At 41.4% G+C, this 13370-nt stretch overlaps 1 protein-coding gene across 2 annotated transcripts in view; it reads left to right on the forward strand.

Annotated features, from left to right (window-relative positions):
• The first annotated feature begins 7133 nt into the window (after window positions 1-7133).
• Window positions 7134-13370, forward strand: part of PRKAR2B (protein kinase cAMP-dependent type II regulatory subunit beta) — a 110158-nt gene continuing 103921 nt past the window's right edge. The window contains exon 1 of one of the 2 annotated variants that reach the window (XM_027123900.1): window positions 7134-7688. In XM_027123900.1, the coding sequence (XP_026979701.1) occupies window positions 7388-7688 (301 nt within the window). In that variant the 5' untranslated portion in view covers window positions 7134-7387. The remainder of the gene's footprint in view (window positions 7689-13370) is intronic. The other variant, XM_027123899.1, reaches the window with a different exon arrangement.

Raw genomic sequence — 13370 nt, forward strand, 5'->3', positions numbered from 1 at the left:
TATTGGGTTCAGAGAGAGATTAGGACTGGAGATGGAAGTTTGAGAATCATTCAGATATAAATGGTATTGAAAGCCACTGGGCTTGATCACCTGGGAAGTGAGTGTGGAGAAAGAAGCTATCTGGGGTGCCTCAACATTTAGAGGACAGAAGGATTAGACATATCCAGGAAAATAAGACTGAGAAGATATGGCCATGAGGGAGAAGGCGAACAAAGAAAAGTAGTGTCCTGAAAACTAAGTGAAGAGGACTTCCCTGGTGGCACAGTGGTTGAGAGTCCGCCTGCTGATGCAGGGGACACGGGTTCGTGCCCCGGTCCGGGAAGATCCCACATGCCGCAGAGCGGCTGGGCCCGTGAGCCATGGCCGCTGAGCCTGCGCGTCCGGAGCCTGTGCTCCGCAACGGGAGAGGCCCCAACAGTGAGAGGCCCGTGTACCGCTTTTATTCTACCTTTATTTTGCTGGATACAGAAATTCCGGGTTGAAAATCATTTCCTTCAGCATTTTGAAGATGTTCTTCCATTGTTTTCTAGCATCCAGTGCTGCTGCTAACTAGTCTGATGATTTTCTTTGTTTTTATACTCTTCTGTTTTTGTTACTGTTCTGAAATTTCAGTATTATAGGCTTGGTGAGAGTGTTTTCATTTATTGTCCCATGGGCTTGTCTATTGGTCCTCTCCAGTCTAGAAATTCATATCTTTCAACTCTGGCGAATATTCCTATATGATTTCTTTAACAATTTTATCCATTTCTCATTGTTTTCTTTCTTGAATTCCTATTATTCAGATATTGAGTTTCCTGGATCAATCCTCTAACTTTCTTATTTTCCTCTGCCATTTTCTAGATTTTTTTCTTTGTGTTCTATTTTCTGATGTCTTCAACTTTATCTTGAACCCTTTTATAGATTATATTTTTGCTATCATAGTTTTAATTTCTGAGAGTTCTTTCTTATTCCTTTCAAATACAGAAGACTGGCTAAAGAGCCAGACTGCCTAGGGTCCCATCCCAGTACTATTTGTGAGCTGTGTGATCTGGGCAATGACTTAACCTCTTTCTGCCTTGGTTTATTCATCTGTAGTATAATAATATTTATATCTCATAGGGTCCTTGTGAATATTAAATGAGTTAATAGACTTAATATGCTTAGAACAGTATCTGATAAACAAATGTTAACAATTGTTATATTTTTATTATATCAGAAGATATTAAAGTGCTTCTTGATTTTTCTTCTGTTCACTGCAGCCTTCACCTCTCTGAGTTTATTTTTTTAGTTCATTTATTTTCATCTCAGTCTTTCATACTAAAAGTTTTCCCTGGAGATTGGGTGATTCCTACCTGAATTCATGTTTATGAGATGTGTAGGGGTGGGGGTGGTTATTGACTGGTGAACTTCAAATAGGGTAGAAAGACAGAGAGCTAAGTTTTTCACCAAGGGAACCTCAAATGTCAGCATCTGTAGGTCTTGTTTCTTGGGTTGGTCAGTTCCCTAAAAAGGAATCCTCTGATTTCCTGCCTAGGAGGGTATCTGCAGAGTCCAAATCAGAATCTGCAGAGTCCAGTAGGGGAAGGAGGCCACTGATAAGTAGTTCACCAAATCAGAATCAGTCCCCTTCCTTTCAGTACAGAACTTTATCCCCACAATCAGCTGTGCCAAACTCTACAGAAAGTCAACGCCTCCATCTCCTGCTGGGAGTGAAGGAGAGCAGTTGCTCGCCTCTGTAGAGGAGGGGCCAGAGAGTGGAGAGTGTTGTCAACACCCGTTACAAACATTTCACTAACCCTTGCTCCTTCTCCCCCTTCAGGGGCACCCAGTGTCTTCAGATTCTCTGTTTCTGAGCCCTGGGACACAGAAGTGATCTTGCCTCTTGCTGGCTTCCTCTCACTGACCTCTCACCCGAGCTTGTGTTCCAGCATTCTCTAGTTTGCTCAGTTAGTTCCATAGTTCTGGTAGACAACTGTCACTTGCTCTCTTGTCTCTTCTCCTGTTTTTTTCTTTTAATTAAAAAAATTTTTTTTTAAGTTTTTAACTGTGGTAAAATACACAAAACGAAGTTTACCATCGTAACCATTCTTAAGTCTATAGTTCAGGAGTGCTAAATGTATTTAAGTCTATGTAGCGTCAAGTATATTCACATTGTTGTGCAACCAACCCCAGAATGTTTCCATCTTGCAAAACTGAAACTCTTTTGCAAATTAAACAACTCCTCATCTCCCTTTCCCCTAGGCTCCTGGAAACCACCATTCTACTTTCTGTTTTGAGGAATTTTGACTACTCTCGATACCTCATACAAGTGGAATCACACAGTGTTTGTCCTTTGTGACAGGCTTAGTTCACTTAGCATAACGTCCTCAAGGTTCATCCATGTTGTAGCATGTGGCAGAATTTCCTTCCTTTTGAAAGCTGAATAATTAAAATTTTTTATTGTTATGTAAAATTTTTATTATGGTTCTTTTGTCCTTATGAGTTTATAGTTTTATTTTCCCCATTCCTTTAGCCATTATTTTAGTAGAGTTTCAGGAAGCAGAGATAAACTTGAGAGTTCACCCTAGTCCTTAACAGGAAACCCACATTCTATTTATGCAACGTAGCATTTGAGGATCCATCCTCTATTGCTTTTGAGAATCTCTTTAACTTTGCAAGAGCCCTTAAAGGAGAACAGAATAATGAAGTTGCTTTTAGTCCTCATTTAGCCAAAGAAAAACTTACGCTCTGACGTTAAGCAAAAAAGTTACTTCAAACAGTTGTTTTCTCAGAACGCACATGGTATGTGTATAAACCCTTCCCTGGGGAATCTGGTGTAGAGGATCTCAAAGTGTGGTCCCTAGACCCACAGTATAAGCATCACCTGGGAGTTTGAGAGAAAAGCAAATTCTCAGGCTCCCCCTCAGACTTACTGAATCTGAAAATCTGGGGTATGGGCCAGCCACTGTATTTGAACAAGTCCTGCAAGTGTTTCTGGTGCTCCCTAGAGTTGGAGAACCATTGGTCTTCTAGAGGCAATCCTTTGAAAAGCTGCATCTAGAGATTAAACATTTTATCTTGTCTCAGTGCAAATGTTTACAAGATTTTCAGGCTATGAGGTGACCATCTTTTAGCATATAAGTGTGTGGTGCCTATACCACCGACAGTGCCCATGTTTGGGACTTCACTCTCTACTGAAGAGGCGGGCTTTGTCATGTATTTGTACTACCTAACCACTTTCTTTATTTTTTAGTATTTATTTATTTTTTTCTGTTTCCATTATGGTTTATTACAGGATATTGAATATATTTCCCTGTGCTATACAGTAGGACCTTGTTGTTTATCCATTCTATATATAATAGTTTGCATCTGCTAATCCCAAACTCCCAATCCAACCCTCCCCACCCTTCCCCCTTGGCAACCACAAGTCCGTTTTCTATGTCTATGAGTCTGTTTCTGTTTTGTGGATAAGTTCATCTGTGTCATATTTTAGATTCAACATTAGATATCATATGGTATTTGTCTTTGTCTGACTTACTTTGCTTAGTATGATAATCTCTAGTTGCATCCATGTAGCTGCACATGGCATTATTTCATTCTTTTTTATGGCTGAGTAATATTCCATTGTGTGTATATGTGTGTGTGTGTGTGTGTGTGTATATATATATATATACACACATATCACATCTTCTTTATCCATTCCTCTGTACCTGACCATTTTCTTATCCTGCACCCCACTGGCCACACTGACTGAACCAGGAGAGAACCTCTCACTCAGGCCAGCCAATCCCACTGGATTCTCTTGAGAATATGAACTAGAGACACCAAAACTGTAGTCAGTGCTGAACTGTTAAAGGTATATGAGACTAAGAGTGATAGCCACAGTGGGCCCTGCGCAAGCCCAGCCCCTGTGTCCTTTCAATTTGCCTACTTTTTTTTTCCTTGAGTGGGTACGTATTTCTTGCACCAAAGAGGTTTGATCAGGATATATCTATTGATGTATTACATAATCAATAGTTAATATATGAATTATTGAAGTGCTGTATAATTATAAGAAGTGCTGTATGATTGACTGGCCATAGTTATTATTATCCATTGTAAAGGTTGCCCAAACTATTGGCTTCTCCATGCTGTTGTCTTGTTTTAGCTGCAGCATGTCAACAAACTGATGTCTCTGTCTAATATCTGTTTAATTTCCCATGTGCAAAAACAAATTTGGTAGCACTCTTATTTCATTCCAGTGCTGAACTCTGAGTCCTTTTGCAATTGCTTCTGATTCTCTGAGGAACTAGTGCAAATTGCTTTGTAAATCAACAACCAAAGAATCAATATCAATGATGTTCTTTTAAAGAAATCAAAGATAAATGGTCCTCATAAGTCACTGTCACTGTACTTCAACATTCAAAAGGAAATATTCTGAAAATGACAGCAAGGGAAATCATATAATATTACCAAAACAGTTATGGGATAGTGAATAAAGCCAGAATATGATTTGAGAAGTGAACGTTTGTTCTGAGAACAATATTAACATAATAGGAATATGAGGATCAAGCTTTACTTTTTCAGGCCATGGTTATTGATTTAAGAACGGACGCAAATAAAAATTGTTATCAGAGAGCTGTTTGCAAAGATGTTTTAAATCCAACATGTCTTCTTTTAATATTGTACTACTATAGAATATCCCAAGATGGAAGAGACCATAAAGGTCATCTAATCCAATTATGCATTTCATGTTTGACTCACCTCTATACCCCTAAAAAAATGACAGCCACGTGACCCTGGCATTGTGGTTGATGACAGACCCATCTACCATGCTTCATACAGTAAATCTACGAAAAGGAATAATGGCATTTTGAAACACAAAATATAGGATGCTGCTTTGAAATATGGCTCTTGTTAATGTTTGGGGAAGTAGTACTTTTTCTTCTGTCATTCCTGGGGGAAAGGGTGTTAAGCATTGTGGCAGACACCGATTATTGCTCCCAGAATTGGTTCTCCTGCATCTCCAAATGTTTGCTTGGCACAGGACTGCTCAAAATAAAGCTCAAATTCCCAAGCTTTCCTTATAGCCATGCATTTGAGTTACTATTGTTGTGGAAAGTAACAAATTACCTCAAAATGTAGAGGCTGAAAACAAGCTTTTTATTATGCTCAAAGATTTGGGATGGGGCATCACATGGCTGGCTGCTTCTGTCATGCTGGCACGACTTCTATCCATGCAGTCACAAGCCCACCCAGATTCAAGAGGAGGGCAATTAAGGCTTCAACTCTTGATGGGGGAGTGGCAAGGTCACACTGTTGAAGAGCACATGGCACAGGTGAGATTTCTGAAGCCACCTTTGGAAAATGCAATCTGTCACACCATAGGTGTGGCCGTTGACTAAGTTCTGGCCAAGAGGATATAAGAGGAATTGGTGTGTTTAACTTCCTGGAAGTGTCCTTAGATGGGGGATGTGTATGTGGTTGGAGGGGAGGTTCCCTTCTCTTTTCCACTTTCCTCTTGGCTGAAATATGGATGTAGAAGGAAGGTAGAGCAGCAATTTGGACAACAAATTTAGGATTACATAGCAACAAGCTGGAAGGAGGCTGGGTGCCTAATGATCCTAGAACCACCATGCCAGCCCTGAGCTGCTTGCATTTACATTACAGAGAAATAAACTTCTATCTTGTTTAAGCTACTATATTTTGTATTTTCTTGTTAATCTTAATAAAAACATCATCATAAATGAAGAAAGATGATGCAAACTTGTCTTAAATTATTGGGTCTATAAAGATAATAATGTTTATATGGTCTATATAATATTTATATGGTTAGAGTTTGACTAATATCATGGGCCATGAAGTGAGGATCATAGTATTTCATAAAAGCTTAATTCTTAAAATGCTTGACCCTTTCCATTAGAAGTACCTTACTATATTTAAAAACAACATATTATTATGAAGTTAAAAAATGGAAATAAAACATTCACTCATGGAGTGAATATAAGTTGTGTCATAAACAAAGGATTAATGTCAAAATGTATTTTTATTAAAGGGACTAGTTTGTTACATCTTGATTTCTAGTCTTTGACGTTTCTGAACCATGTATGTACTTTTTTCTTTTTTTTTTGTGGGTAGAAAGATAAGCTAAGTGAGCTTGCTATTGAGATATTTTATTTTACAATGATGGTCATGGTAAAAAATGATGTGTTTTAAAATACCGTTTAATTGGCAAAAGACATTTTCTAATTCAAAACCGGAAACATTCGCAGAATAAGCCTCGTTTCAAAGTCCAGGACTTCTTTAAAGCACACATCTCGAATTCTATTTCTCTTTAGAGTGAAGTACATATTCCTATTTTTGGAGATATAATTCAAAACCACTGAAAGCGTAAGGGAACTTTTTAAAAATAAACAATAACAGTTTAATCAGGTAAAGGTTTTTTTGCTTAAGGGCCATCTGTCCTGACACTGACATTTTATTCAAATTGCTGCACCATCCTGTTTGAAGGGCATCGACTGACTTTAAGTGCCTCACAATAAATGGCACATTTGTCTTAACAAGTAGTAACTGCATAGAGTGGACAATGGGATAGTATCAGTGAAGCAAAACAATAAAACAGGATGGATGGAGAAAGACTGGATAAAATGAGGCGGAAAAAAAAGAAAGGTGTCACAAAGATGGGGCATTATTTCTTTGTCCAAAAGATAACCAGTACCACTATACGACTTTAAACAAAAGACATCACCCACACTTATCAATCCAACTAGATTCTCGGAGGAAAATAAAATGCCGCTACCGAGGTGGAGGCCGAAGTTTCAGGGCAAATCGAGTGGCGCCAGCTCTGCGTGGACTCCGTTGGTGAATGACGCGTGGGAATTCTGCCGAGTGGCCCGCCCGCTCCGGGGCGTGCGGACAGGTGGACGGCCAGGCGCGCCTGGGCCGGGGGATGACCCGGGGGATGGCCCCCGCCCCCGCCCCCGCCCCGACCGCGCCCCCAGCAGCGCGCCCAGCCAGCCAGCCGGCGCCCGCCTGCGTTTTCAGCCCCTCAGCTGTCCAGGCACCCGGCGCCCGCAGGCGGAGGTTGCCATGGTTTCCTGGGGTCACGTGGGGCGCGCCGGCGCCCCCTCCCGCGCTCCGCGGCGGGGCGGGCGCGGGGGCGGGGCGGCCCAGGAAGGGGAAAGGAGCGGCCGCGGTGGGAGCGGGAGGAGCTGGAGATGCTTCCAGCTCTCCCGAGGCCGTGCTCGTTTAGCCACCGCAGCCGCACGGAGCAGCCGCGCGACGGGAGCCGCGGGCCGGGCCAGCCGGGCCTCCGGGGCCCAGTGCGCCGCGTTCGCAGCGGGTAGCGCAGCCAGCGTCGTCTCCGCTAGCTCGGCGGCCGAGGGGCCCGAGACCGGTCCGGGGAGGGGGCGAGGGCGGCGCCCCGGCGCCCGTTGGCAGGGGAGGCAGGATGAGCATCGAGATTCCGGCGGGACTGACGGAGCTGCTGCAGGGCTTCACGGTGGAGGTGCTGAGGCACCAGCCCGCGGACCTGCTGGAGTTCGCGCTGCAGCACTTCACGCGCCTGCAGGAGGAGAACGAGCGCAAAGGCGCCGCGCGCTTCGGCCATGAGGGCAGGACCTGGGGGGACGCGGGCGCCGCCGGCGGGGGCGGTACCCCCAGCAGGGGGGTCAACTTCGCCGAGGAGCCCATGCACAGCGGCTCGGAGAACGGCGAGGAGGAGGAGGCCACAGACGCAGGAGCGTTCAACGGTAAGGAACCGACCCCCGCGCGCCCCCTCCCACCCCCGCCGCTCCCCCTCGGCTCTTCGATCCCGCAGCTCGGCTCAGCCACCTCTCCCTGCCTTCCCCACCTTCCCTACCTTCCCTTCGCGCCCACCCCCTCAGCATCCATTTCTGTCTCTCCCGCTCGCCCACCTTCCTACTCCGCGCTCTCGTTGTGCCCTCCTCCTCGTCCCCTCCTCTGGAGGTGGGGAGCCCAAAGGTGAGGCTTCTCTGCCCACCCGCCCCCTCTCGTCCTGGGCTCGGAGGCAGAGGCCGGCCAGTTTGGGGTGGGCATCTGAGAAACAACTTTCACTGGGGTTGGAGAAATTTCCCTTGACGGATGTCACTGTGCATAAATGAAGCTGGCCCATTTGGCGTCCTCTTTCAGCCTTTATATTTATTAATGGAGTGTCCAAAGCGAAAAGGCGAGGGGTGTTCAATCGGATTGGCTTTACTGTTGTTAGGACGGCAGATTCACTAAAAGGAGCATGAAATTGGACCCACGGGGCAGAACAAAATTTATGGTGATAGCTTTGGCATTCTTGGAAACAGTCATCTATTATTTTCCAATTTAGCAATACCGCGTTGTACTATTTTGGGACACACAACAAAGGATCCCGTTTAGCCTGCAGTCCGTGGGGTGTTTGGAATGAGGAAACGAGCTAATGGTTTGCTTTTTATTTGAAACAAATATTGAATGATTTGGTGCCTTAAAAAAAAAAAAAGTGTGTGAAAAACACTGTAGGAAGTTCTGAAAGCTTGTCGGTTGTCTTTAGAATGAAAAGCCAGTGAGTAATTGTAAGGACTGTGCCAGATACTGAAGCTAGTAAGAATGAATGGGAAAGAAAAAGGGATTTTCTCAAATAATTGCTCCTGGCAGGTCCTACCTCTTCTGTTTATAACCCTCTTTCTCTGACACACGCAGACACACTTACACATTAACAGCCTTCTGTATTTACACAACGTGCCTAAATCCCATCTTTGTGGCATCCCAAGCTAAAATACCCGGGTGTGCAAATGTGCAAGTGCTTTTTCTTTGTGGTGTAAGGCAACCATGCATTCAGCATCGCACCAGCTTTTATTTATTTACACTTCTTGTGGTTTGTGTGTCCGCAGTGCATTTCATATAATGAAACCATTTTAAAGTGTCATTTCCTTATATATGTTCCTAGGAAGCTGTTTCTTTTCTTTGCAAAATTGTTGAACAGTGTTATAAAATTAAGGTATTTTTAGTTTATCTGAAGCAGTCATAAAAAGCACTGGAAATTAGTGCTCTCTGAAGATAAAGGGAAGATTGTTACTTTAAAATTTTTAATTTTGGACTTTTTAGTGTTTTCAGGGGTAGGATAATCATAGTCTTCATTGTTCATTTTGCACAAGAATTTAATCAAATACTTTTCTTATTAGAAATGAGAAAAGGATAAAAGAGTACATATTTTAAACAGATGGGCAGGAGAAGCCAATGATGAATGACACAGAAGGGGTAGAGACATCTAATATATACTTCTTTTATGCTCCTGAGACACACATGTACACACGAGTACATTCACATGCACATGGACACACACAAAGAGAAAAAAAAGGACTAGTTTCCCAGATTGGAGAAAAGCAAAGACTAAGGGACTTGATAAAGAACGTATATTCGTTCAGTACAGTATATTGTTAGTATAAGTAAAATATTTTGTTTGTATAATGTTTTTGAAGGACTTTGCATTTATGATTCTGTTTTCTCTTTACAACAATGTAGATTATACACAGAACAGATTCGATTTTTGTTTTGCAATGGAATAAGCCGTTAAGTTCTGAGTGGTAGGGATCATTTCATATGGTTTTATGGTCTCCAAAGCACCTTTATTGTAAAAATTACTCAGTGTGAGTTTTACTAAATATTTGTTAACCAATTGCCCTATTTATTCCCCATTCCTACCCGCCAAAGACTGTTCTGACTGCAACCAATTTGATCATTTTCCAGTGCACACATATGCATATACGTATAACAGAAACTTTGGTGATGTACTTCCCTTTTCTAGGTGTAGTAAAAAATATCTGTTTAGGGTATTTTCTATCCTAATCAGTTCTCTCTTAATTTTTTTAAAGTAAATTGTGAGACCCCCAGTTTAAAGAGATTTTAGACTACCAGGGGTTGGCAAACTATTGGTAAAGGGCCAGAAAGTAAATATTTTAGGCTTTGTGAGCAATGTATGGTCTCCATCGCATATTCCTCTTCTTTTTTTTTTTTTTTTTAACTGCTCTTTAAACACATATCCCTTCTGGAGGTTAAGGTTGTACAAAACTGGCCACAGACCAAGGCCATAGTTTGCCAACCCTCGGTCAGAGGGGAAGAAAAAGTCAAAATAATGCCATTGCGGGGCGGGGAGGGGGGGAAACAATAGGAATGAGCCTATCAGTTTAATGTCTAGGTCTAAAAAAGTGCTAGAATATAAAAAATACCAGATACTGGGTAATCCTCCTGTTATAGTAAAGAATTAGAAAAGTAAGTACTAAAGAAGAGTAAAGTACTAGAAGACAAGTCTTAATTTACTGAGACATAGCACAAGACCAAGTGGATCAATCAATCATTCTTAAACTTTGTATACATCTCAAGGATGTTTGATTCAGAAATGAACATTACCTCGTACTATTCTTGGAGAGCTTTTTTGAATAGGTTGGGGGTGGACATCGGGTTTCTTTTTTTTTTTTTTTTGCAGACATCCCAGCTCTTTCGGATATCTACAGTTCACTGACCACACTTTGAGGTATATTGGTCAACAGATAATGATGATTATAATATCACTTTCTCTTATTAACAGTTTAAAAATAGCTGCCATTTGTTGACATTCACTGTGCTAGGCACTATCTGAATGTTTTAATTCATTATCCCAGCTTTATAAGAAAGATGAGACAGACTGTCACTTGCCCAGTGTTTCACAGCTAGTGTGCTGCAGGGATTGGAACACCTGTGGGCCTGGCTCCATCCCTGTGCTCTTAAGTTCCAGATTTTATCTCTGGAAGGGGGTGGGGCTGGCATCACTTGAGCATCCCTTGTATGTCAAGCTCCACTTGAGGTCCTTAATGTGTTTTATCTTTAAAGCTCAGAAAAATTAACTTGTCCAAGGTCACACATAGGACTAGTAAGCAGCAGAGCCTGGTTTCTTACTCACATCTCTCTGACCCACGACCATCAGAGGTTTCTTTCTTAATGGAATTTGTATGATGGGCTGACTCACAGGTCAGGTTTTCCTGGTTATTTTTCCAGTAATGGTGAGAAATTTGCTTTGATTGATTCATACCCACTCTCATGAATCCCTTAGGACAATGTATTTGTCGATGGTATTTGTGAGAGGTTGGGCAAAAAGGCAAGTTTTTGACCGTGAAGCTGGTGCCCATTGGCTCACATAGAGGGATCAAGCATATGACCTTGAACTCATAGTATGGTGGTTGAATCAAGCAAGTGAACCAGGGTTTGGGACCATGGCCACCGATGGCCCTAGGCCAAAAGTCAGATGGGTGAAGGTGGTCTTGACTTCTCTCCTACCTTTCCAAAGGATTCCTTCCTCTGCTGATTGCTTTCCAATTCCCCTTGTATTCTTTTCTAATTTTATCACTTCTAATGTTTACTTTCAGTTTGCTGTCAATTCTTGTTAAAAGGGCAACCGTTAGGTGTTAGAATGGCATATGGCGATCCCCTTTCTGGGGGAAAAAAGCTACAATGGAGTCTCTGCCTCCCTCTTCCCCATCCTACAGAAAGCGAATATAACATGACATGTCTCTTCTGCAAGGGCAGTGTCCCCAGGCTTGGAATTTATTAGGAGGGTTACAGTAAGCCAAAGAGTTGGAATCAGTACCAATTTGGAGTGGAATCTGTGGTAATTAATACAGGCATCATAGTGAGATCTTGTGTTGCTCAATTATTTCTTCAGTGAAATGGCTGAAATTATAAAATGAAGTAAATAAAATTCTCAGTTGACAAGTAGTCAGTAACAAATTACATATGGACATACGAAGAGCAATCAAACTGGAAGAAAAATAAACAAGTATAAAATATGGAAGACCTATTGTTCTGTATTATGGAAGGCAAAGATCTGGAGTTCAAAGTGGGTACACAAGGCAAAAATATAGAACCATAGCTTATAAGCAAGCATGTCAAAGGTATATAAATAGAAATTTAGCATGTAAAATCTGTGACTTAATCCTCTTAACTCTGATTTACGTCAAATGTTTTTGGAGAACTTTATCTACCTTTGCATTTTTACAGTTTAAGGGGATTGTGGAGACTTTACCAGAGATCCTGAAAATTATGCAAAATATTGGGAAGTTGGAGCTTATGGTGGGAGATTAAGGGAACAAAGGTATTTATCATGAGAGGAAATGGTTGAAAGAGAGTTAAGAGTAACATTCATGTGTCTGAGAAGTTTTCTTAGAGGATTCTGAGCAAATATTCTTCATCTCTGTTATATACAGAATTAGAAGACTTAAGCTTCATTGTAACTTGAAGAATAAAAGTCAGAAATTCATCTGTCTGAAATGGCGTATGTGGTCTTCCAAAAATGAGGTGGCAAAGCAGTCGGGGTAATAGATTGACTTTTCAAGAATCTGCTGTGAAAATGTTCTTAAGCTTGTTCATACTGGGAGTGAAAAAATAGGTTGATCTGTATGTTGCATTCATGGCCTAATTGACAGCAGGAAACTGTAGAGAGTAATAATCATAGCTTTAAAGGACTGTTGCTTTGGCCGATTTTTTAGGCCCACTTCTATGGGCCCTTATTTAAGAACTTGCTCTCTCGATGGCTATTAGAGACTGTTGTGGGACAAGGCAGCCAATCCTTAGCTCTTGCCTCCTACTTCATGTAGCTGTCAACATATGACTAAAGAAAGACATTTATTCTAGTGGTGGTACTTATGCAATGGACTGAAAGTTAAAATATCTTTTTAATATATTATGAAACTCTTAAATCCATTTAATCGGTTTGAAAAACGTGCATGGAAGTCAGTTTTGGGGGGTTAACTTTAAATTCAGACAACATCTATTTTCTTTTATGTATGAGGCACTGTGTGAGGCATGTTGACATGTTATCATAGTAACAGTGCCTGCCTCGTGAAGTTGTTAGCGAGGATAAATGGAGTAATATTGGCAAGGTCCTTACTGATAGCGCACCCAGCAAGCGCTGATTACCTGTTAAACAAATGATCTCATTTATAAGAAGTATTCCAGAAACGTGTTCTTTCTGAGTAGCAATTTCATTGTGCTTGGTGGAGATGAATCTAACGTTTGCACTTTATAGAAAGATGAAGTAGGAAATGAGCTTACTGGGCAGTTCCTCTTAGGATTTAATGTGAAGTTATGTTGCATAGTAATAAAACCAACATCCTTTCAGCTGATAATTTGTAGCTAAGCACACCAGGATTTTGTAATTAATGAGACTTTGTGGTCTTTGGCTATCACAAATTTATATAGTAGTTTTAAATCCTCCTGAAGTGGATTACATCCTTCGTGACAATGGCTAAAATGTTGAAGCCATTATTTTATTTATGAGCTTAAAACAGTAACGTTAGAGAAGATTTTAAAAATATTTTGAGTTGTAGATGGTAATTGTGATTTTTCAAAGAAGAACAGTTAAGAACATTATTCATTTTAATAGTAGTATTAAATGGATTGCTTTAGGAATTGAA

Source organism: Aethalodelphis obliquidens, unplaced genomic scaffold, assembly GCF_003676395.1.
Source record: "Aethalodelphis obliquidens isolate GAN/ISIS:26980383/991018 unplaced genomic scaffold, ASM367639v1 scaffold27, whole genome shotgun sequence".
NCBI classification, from domain to species: Eukaryota; Metazoa; Chordata; class Mammalia; order Artiodactyla; family Delphinidae; genus Aethalodelphis; species Aethalodelphis obliquidens.